The 8390-nt window shown below is 37.5% G+C and overlaps 1 protein-coding gene across 2 annotated transcripts in view; it reads left to right on the plus strand.

The window, feature by feature from the left end:
- Window positions 1-7892, plus strand: part of HTATSF1 (HIV-1 Tat specific factor 1) — a 235764-nt gene extending 227872 nt beyond the window's left edge. Inside the window, exon 9 of one of the 2 annotated variants that reach the window (XM_085607950.1) lies at window positions 480-7892. In XM_085607950.1, the coding sequence (XP_085464076.1) occupies window positions 480-848 (369 nt within the window). In that variant the 3' untranslated portion in view covers window positions 849-7892. The remainder of the gene's footprint in view (window positions 1-479) is intronic. The other variant, XM_085607951.1, reaches the window with a different exon arrangement.
- The last annotated feature ends 498 nt before the right edge of the window (window positions 7893-8390 follow it).

Consider the following 8390-nt stretch of genomic DNA (forward strand, 5'->3'; position numbering starts at 1 on the left):
TCAACATTTGGGTCTTATGTCATGGTGAGTAGACAAATCCATAATGGTGATCTGTGCTACTAAAGCATAAAAAGTAAAACGTGACAATGTGTTGCTAGATGCATTTGCAAGTTACACACCTGCTTAGACGTGTGTGATCTTCCACATGCTCCTCAGGCCAAGCCAAAGTTTCACCCGTACAAGGTTAATATCTGAGTTCCATTACATTAAGTAGCAGAAACCTCTGTTATTTACAGTGCCTAAAAATGGAAAAACTGCAGTAATGAGCACTATGTTCTCCCAAACCCTGTAAACACTTTGGAATCATACAATAGACATAAATGCAGTACCCAAATGCTCTTAATCTAACAAGTAAAAGGTTCATTTTTTCTATTATCAAATGCATAGACATAATCTGGCTAGCAGTACTGAGTACATTACAGAAAATGATGCATATCTTTTTGTTCATGTAGTTCATTTTGTCACTTCTTTTTAAATAGATTGAAGAAACCTCTCGTGAAAGAGAAGAAAGACTGAAAGGGTGGGATTCTTTCTTGGCTGCCAATCCTGAACAAAAACCAAAGGAGAATTCAACTGCTTCAGAATCTTCTGCAACAGCCATCCCGGATTCTTCCGCAACAGCAGTCCTGAATCCTTCATCAACAGCTGTCCCGGATTCTTCAGCTACTGCAACTGATGAAGCAGCAACTGACTTACAGCATTCAGTCAATGAGGGCAAAAAAGAAGGTGATGTGACCAACAACGTTAATGATCAAGAGAACAATGGGGAACATAATAACCAAGATGGCACTCAGTCCACTGACAGCAGCCTTGCAGGGAGCGACGACGAGGAAGTAGCACATGTCTGACATACAAAATTGTGCTTTGAACAACCGTGATTTTCAGTTTGGATGAGCTTCTGAATTGCAGCTGACAGGAATTTGCTTGTCTTTTCAGACTGTATTTTTGAGAAATGCTTTATTAATCCACAATAAATGTCCTGTGTTTTAATGAATTTAACTACCACTTTCTTTGGGGAACTTTTCATCAGCCATATATGGCATTAGTACCTAGTGAAATACACTGCATTTCTGTCCGCTGAATGTAGTCCATCTTTTCATGATCCATGGATACCCCATAATCAACAGTAAAAGGTGGGCGATATTGTACCAGCAGGTGTCATTTATACAGAATATATATATATAGTGTGTGTGTGTGTAGATTTGGTGCATATTTTTGAGCAATATATGTGAAGATACCTTCTTAGTATTATTTGCTCCTACTGATTTAATATCTGGACATAACTGTAAGATACAAAAGTCACATCTAGTGATAATAGTCCACTATGGACACATAAACATAGTAAGCCTATCCACATTCAGCCCTTGTTAATCTTTCCAGGCCCTGCTCTAATATTTGTGAATCTGAATCCTTGTTGTACAGTGCGGATTATCCAATATTAGTGGACATGCAGCATCTTCCATCTTTTTGGTTGCATAGATTGAAAGATTTACCAGTCCGAGATTGTCCCGTTTATTTTTTATTTTTTTAATTCTAATGCAATTATTAGAGCACTGGTTCATGAGGCAAAAGAGTTGGATATCCCTACGCAAATTGAAAAACAAATTTAGTACAATGGTTCAGAGAAATATTTTTGTATGTAACTCCTTCTCGGATGACTTCTTCTGTACGCAGTTTCACTGTGACATATCACAATTCCAAAACAGTGGGAAGACAGCACACAAGAATGTAAAGAGAAATCATGTTTTCTTGTTGGGAATCATATCCTGTCCTCCTTCACATCTCTTCCCTTCCTCTTCTTTGAAACTGGCAGTATTCATGCAGATTCCCAAGGAAGAACTGTTTCCTATGGTGCCAGATAAATGAAGCATTGCTTTCAACCCAAGTCTGGCTTTCCCATCACAGAACCGCTTATGGCTGTGACTTTCCAAAATATTCGTCCGAGGAAATACTAGACCTCATTGAGCGTTGAGGTGATAGACACTGAATCAGAATGATTGTAAGGTTCCAACCCCTAATTAAAACGTGTTGAGTGCATCACATTCAAATGAAAAAAACATGAAAACAGACAAACTCTACTTTTCAATATTGGAAAAAGATAGTTGTTGGCTGTGTTTACTGGTCAAAGACCAGTGTTTGACCGCCAAAGTCTTCTTAAGGGTTTTTGAATCTGTGTAAAATGTTCAGTCGAGTGGGATGTTGTGGGATTGTATGCACCTTTAATCATACATTTGCAGGAAAATACATCATTAATTCCCATTACCGAGTGGTGAGAGAATGAACATAAAACTATTTCTCACCCGGCAGTGACACTATATCGATATTACACTCCTCATTTAAATGTGTTTTGCACCACGCAGAGTGTGTTTCCATCTCATACCCACTTTCTAAACAAAATAGATGTGATGTGAGAAATAGGCATGTTAAAGGTTTTAAACAAGGCCGTTTGTGATGTATGATGGAACACCAACAATTCGTTCACTGCAACAATTCTACTATGTGCTATTCCAGGTGGCACAATTGTTCTAGGTGCACAAAGAAACATCTGACTGACCACATGCTGGTGTCTGGTATTCACTGTCGGTGCACGCTGGCTGTGTTCTTGACATGTTTTATGGTCCTGATGGAAATACCTTCATAAACAGCCAAAGTGTGCCAGAAAACGTGTGAGGGAGTACATTCATTTCTAGCTTGATATTTATTAAAACCAGATGATTTGTTATGGAATATATTGGTGAGACCTGCAGTGATGCTGAGCAAGGCATACTTGAATTTTTCCAGTGTCCAAAGAAACTCAAACCATGAAGAGAATGCTTTCTGAATAGAAACTGGTATTTATGATGGTCGGATACAGAAAGAAACGCTTTGCTGTTTTTCATTTCTGAAATGGATTTTGAAGATTTTTAACAAATTAACAAGGATCTTTCAGTTATGAATGTTGTCAAATCTGATCAGTGGGACAGTTTAGCCTGTCTTTTTTATAGTACTGTTGTCAGATAGTCCTTAAATGTTCCTTTGTGGCTCAAAGAAAGTGATTTTTGGTCACATAACTAGTAGCTACGTCGGATGTACATTTGTCTCGAGTTAGAGCAAAAGGGATTTCAAAGTTTGGTCTGTCCTTGCTGCAGATGAGCTTGTTGACATGCGGATTCAATTGAAATTGAGCAAATGTGCAAGGTCCCAATTTTAAGGATGTTTTTGCTTCCTGAAAACAACTTGGATACAGCTAAAATATCATAAACACAGGCAAATCCTGTTGCTGATTCACAGAATCATTGAAATTGAGATCTGCTCACACATGGGGTTTCTCATATGGAAATTACACCAGTATAGTGTAATTTCCTAGTGAGCAAATGTTTTAGTCGGGCCACTCTTTGTGAGCGTTCTTGAAGCATCCACTAGCAGAAGTGGTGAACACCAGGTTTGTGGATATTCAGCAATAATATGCTCATATATGCACTCCTTCCAAGGACAAGGTGGACGCTTTTTCACGGATAAATTGTGTAGGGAGTTCTACCACAATTAAGAGGTGTGTAGCTGTACCAGATTGACCACTGGGGCATATGTTTTCTGTTTGGATAAAAAAAAAAATACATGCAATTTACTTTTGTGTTGTCTTTCTGCATACGGAAATGTACACCTTTTGCATTTCTTTATGTAAAAATAGTTACTGGTTTAAGTACTCGTGCAAATGTGTAATGTTCATAAATGTCCAGAAGTACTCAAGTATTTCTTTCTGAATTGCATAAAAGTCAGACATGTATTCTAAAAGTAGTAAAACAATTGCATCATTTTAAAGACGTTTTGGGAATCGTTCTCAACTTCTTTGAACTAGATCCCCACCTGAAAAACTTTTTGAAAGATTAATATTGTTCTTAAACTTGGCTTTTATGAAACTCATGTTACAAGTAACGAGAAATGAATGATTTGTTCCTTGCTGTTGGTGATAGAATGTTTGCTGGAAAAGGATTGCTTATTGGCGATACAATGTTTGCTGGGAATGAATTGCTTATTCGTGATACAGTGTTTGCTGGGAAAGGATTTTTCGTGATAGTGTTTGCTGGGAAAGGATTGCTAATTGACGATACAATGTTTGCTAGGAAAGGCTTGCTTATTGGCGATACATTGCTTGCTGGAAAAGTATTGCTTATTGGCGATATATTGTTTGTTGGAAAAGGATTGCTTATTGGCGATACAGTGTTTTCTGAAAAAGGATTGCTTATTCGCAATACTATGTGTGCTGGAAAAGTATAAAATCCATGGAAAAAAAGTTTTCCTAACACAATTCGCACAGCCTTTTCCTTCCTCTGGATTCAACATTTTCCTCATGGCTGCCAAGTTGCCTTCTGTTTTGGTCGATTTATTATGTTTTAATTCCAGTTGAATGGAGGGAGAGCATCCGCAGACATTTGTAAGTTTTGATATTAGGCACAATACCTATACAATGTGCTGTGCATCTTGTTTAGGTTTCTCACAAGTTTTAGGTTTTTAAGTAAATAACCTATTACATTTATGTACATCGGTCACAGGTCAACTCCATTGTCATGATTCTCTTTAATTTGTGTTGTGGAATACTCTCGCAGCAGCAGTATAGTATCATGGATTCTGGTACTAACCGCTGGCATCTGAACTGCTCCATTATTGCTTAGTAGTAAGTGGTGCTATTGGCTAATATTTAGATAGCCTTATAAATGCAGGTTAGAGTCCCTTTTACAAAAGAGAAAGCTTTCTCTAATCTTGCAAAAGCTGAACACTTCCTTGTTCAACCATTTCCTTGCAGAGATAGAGGTACGTTTTCAGTACAACCAACCAGAAAAGATTGAATAATGTGACAAATAACTAATTACACTTTATTTAAATAAATCAGGTGGCTATCATGACGTAATTAAAATGCATATTCTGTAACGCGTAAGATACATCTGCTTCAGGCCTGTACCTCATATTCTGTGTGTAAAGAACAATTTATTCCCCATAATGTTCTGAATCTTAGAAGAGTAGAAATAAGAGTGTTGCATTCCACATTGCACCAGGGCCTAGAGTGCACCACAGGATATACTGACTCCTTATGTAGAGAGTGGAAGTTGGTTCCCTTTACAAGTTCAGGTGTCCATCATTGGATGACCTAACTATGTGGAGTTTTAACAGTAGAATGTACAACTCATTTATTTTGGTACGGTTATTCCGACCTACATATATGATAAACTATCATTTCATTCAAAGGTTTACTATGCCGAGTTCTTATGCGTGTACACGATCTATGTGTACTGCTATTCCAAAGGCATACTTTTTTTTAAAACTGCGCTCTTTTGACTTCCATAGCCTCTGCATTTTCCTTTAAGACTATCTGTAATGGCAAGAATATAGGCTAAATAATAGACTGCCACCTTTTGCCGAAATGTACTTGATGTTGGTGCTAACCATATGCTTCATGCGTAGTACATGCACAATATTGCTGGTATTCCAACTTTTCGTCCATGATGTGGGGTGCCCTTAACTTATTTGATGATTCATCCTACCTATAGCCCAATCCGAAACACATTAGCAATGTGAATAAAACCCTGTTTCACATTTTCATCATGTCTGTTCCATAAGCGTACACACTAAAGCACATGCTTTCAGCTTGTGTATCAAAACGATCAACACAAAAGCATTAGTCGTGTGCTTTGTGATTACCATTCCATGGGATTGATTGTTCTAAAAATATCCTTAACTTTGCTTATGTTTCCATTGTTCTGCTAGGTATTCCAAGTCCCTAGCAGCGCCACAGAGCTGGACAGCCCTGCTCTCTTGTTTTAGAACTTGATATTCAGCGTGCACCCTTAGACACAGTGCATGTGCTTCGACACGCCTGGATCGCCACTGGAAAGTAGCATACTTTGACATGGGTATAGTGGTGGTCAGTGATGAGGTTTGCAGACACTGATGTTTAGTGAAGTTCTGTGAGTCTCTTTCCTGATTCTTGATTACTCAGTGGTGTTGTTGTGACCATATCTCTGTTTTCTTTAAACTTTGAAATATGTTTTAAGTTTCAGACAAAAAAATGTAGTTGCAGCATTTGCAACAGCATTTATTAGATTTTTATATCAAACTTGGCTGAGCATGGTGTATTTTTACTTTGGTTCCTTACTTTTAATGCTGCCTGGGAACCCACGTGTCAACGCTCAAACACTCATCGAGAGCCTGCACACTTAACAAAACTGATCCCTTCTTGAGAAAAAGGTGGATAGCAGGAATGCAAGCAAACTGGAATATTTTTGTAAGGGGTGTTTTTCTACAAAGGCAACAGCCACAAGACAAGCTTTTGCAATTGATCTTTTCTGAAAGGCAAGAATTCCTCACAACAAAGTTGCATTATCTTAATTTACTTCAACTATGCATTCATTTGCATACTTAAAAATGTTCATGCGTATATCCACTCTAATTTGTCTTTGGTCATTCTTTATTTTCAGGCCGAGTTATTTGTTTGCCTGGTGTGTGCTGGCTCGTTTCTTGAGTCTCATTTTCTGTTTGTTAAACCAATGTTGTGGTAGTACGTTTTCCTTTTTCAAGTCACTGTACAAGTTTGAAATCCTAGGCAATGACGCAGATGCGATGGAGATGTTGATTGTCCCTAGCATAATCACTAATCTATCTTAGTGGATAGATATGTGTATCCGGTATACTAGATGAGGAAGCCTCATCCACGTTTTGTGGCCAGCTTCCTCATTGGAGTTCTTTATAAAGGACACACTGGATAGTGTAGGATCCACAAAAGCTACAAATAATTTGAGGTAAACCTAAAGAATTACCTTTAATAGTAGGTACTTCCGGTATTGTTTTAAACGAAAGTAGACAATACCTCAGTATAATGACAAGTTAATCTGATTAAGTCCTGCTAATGTTAGTGCCAAAGAGTTTGGTCAGGGGCATTCGTCAGGACTCATGGGATCCCTATTATCTGATTTGTCTAAGACATTCACATGTGTGGAAGAAGGAATTTTCTACCTCCACTTTACTGTAAGTTAAAGCAACCCTAACTCGGAGTTATTACAGCATCATGGTCTGGTACATGTGAGGTACTCCCTATAGTCACACATTCATCAAGGGACGTACCTGCAGTATCGCCTTCTTCCCCTCCATAAAACCAACCTTCCTCAGGTCCAATTTTAAACTCCTACCAACTAGATAATTGATTTTGAAAAATGTTGTTTAGGCTTTAGTTGCACTTCTATTTGTCTAAAAATCTACAAGTTGTGCATTCTCTGTTTTAGTAACAGAAACTGTGTGTGGTGATATTTCTGGTCCAAACGAGCACCTTCTATTCCAAGGTATACCGCCACTGGAGTGAGAATAAGTGTTGGGAGCAGTACAATTTTCCTCCGATACAACTATGGCCAACTCCGTGTGAATCGTTTAACTCATGTTTATCGCCCTTGCTCAATGTGTGTAGCGTCAATACATCTTTTAGGCATGGCAGAGAATCTAAGAAGGATGGTGGTATGCAAAACTCACGTTCTAGATGGTAATGAGTGTGGTAGATATTCATCTAATTTAAGTTTTGTGCATTGCTTTCCAGCTTGAATCTTTGTCACAGTTTTGAAACTTCATAGTAAAATTTGTTTGGTTTTAATGTGTCATGTGCATAACCACAGAATATATTTGTACCTTGGCTTTAATATCTTCCAGCATAAACTTTATTAACTACATAGGCACTGACCACTTCTAAAATTAATCATCAGTCCACTGCAATTGAATCAAAAATTCTGGAAACAACTTCAAATTGTGACTGTTCAGACATTTTCCTGAATTTACCGAAGTTTCTTTTCTCACATAGTTTGCTCTGGAGTTCTGATTTGATGATTGGGAACTGTTTTGTATTGTATTTTTAATAAATAAAAAGTGTGGAGAAATCAGTTACCTTGCCTTTGCATAATTTCTCTGGAGCTGTTGCATGTTATCATTCTTTATTCAGAATAATAATCACTCCAAATGTAAAATTTATTTATTCAAGTCATTTGGAAGTACTTACAATAAATATATTTGTTGCTGTCTGTTTTTCTTTTCTAATCCTGCAATAACCCTCTTTCGCCAAATAAGTAAGAGTAACTAATTGCTTCAGTTCCAGGATTTGAAAGGTTTTGTTTTATTTTCAATGTTTTAGTATTTACATATTTTTTACTTTGTAGAGGATTGTGTCTAGAGAGACAGGCAGTGTTCGTTTGGAGCAATCTGCTATACATACATGATCAGACTTCCCAAGTGGATAAGAATTGTGACAGTTGTTTCCTTTTTCATTTTGTATCTTAAGTAAAAAGCATTTTATACTACGCAAATCATGGAAGTCCAGGCACTATCATGGAATTTCAAAGTGCAAACATTGTCACAATGATTATCCTTATGCAACTTTCCTT

Source organism: Triturus cristatus, chromosome 5_2 (assembly GCF_964204655.1).
Source record: "Triturus cristatus chromosome 5_2, aTriCri1.1, whole genome shotgun sequence".
In the NCBI taxonomy this organism is placed as follows: Eukaryota; Metazoa; Chordata; class Amphibia; order Caudata; family Salamandridae; genus Triturus; species Triturus cristatus.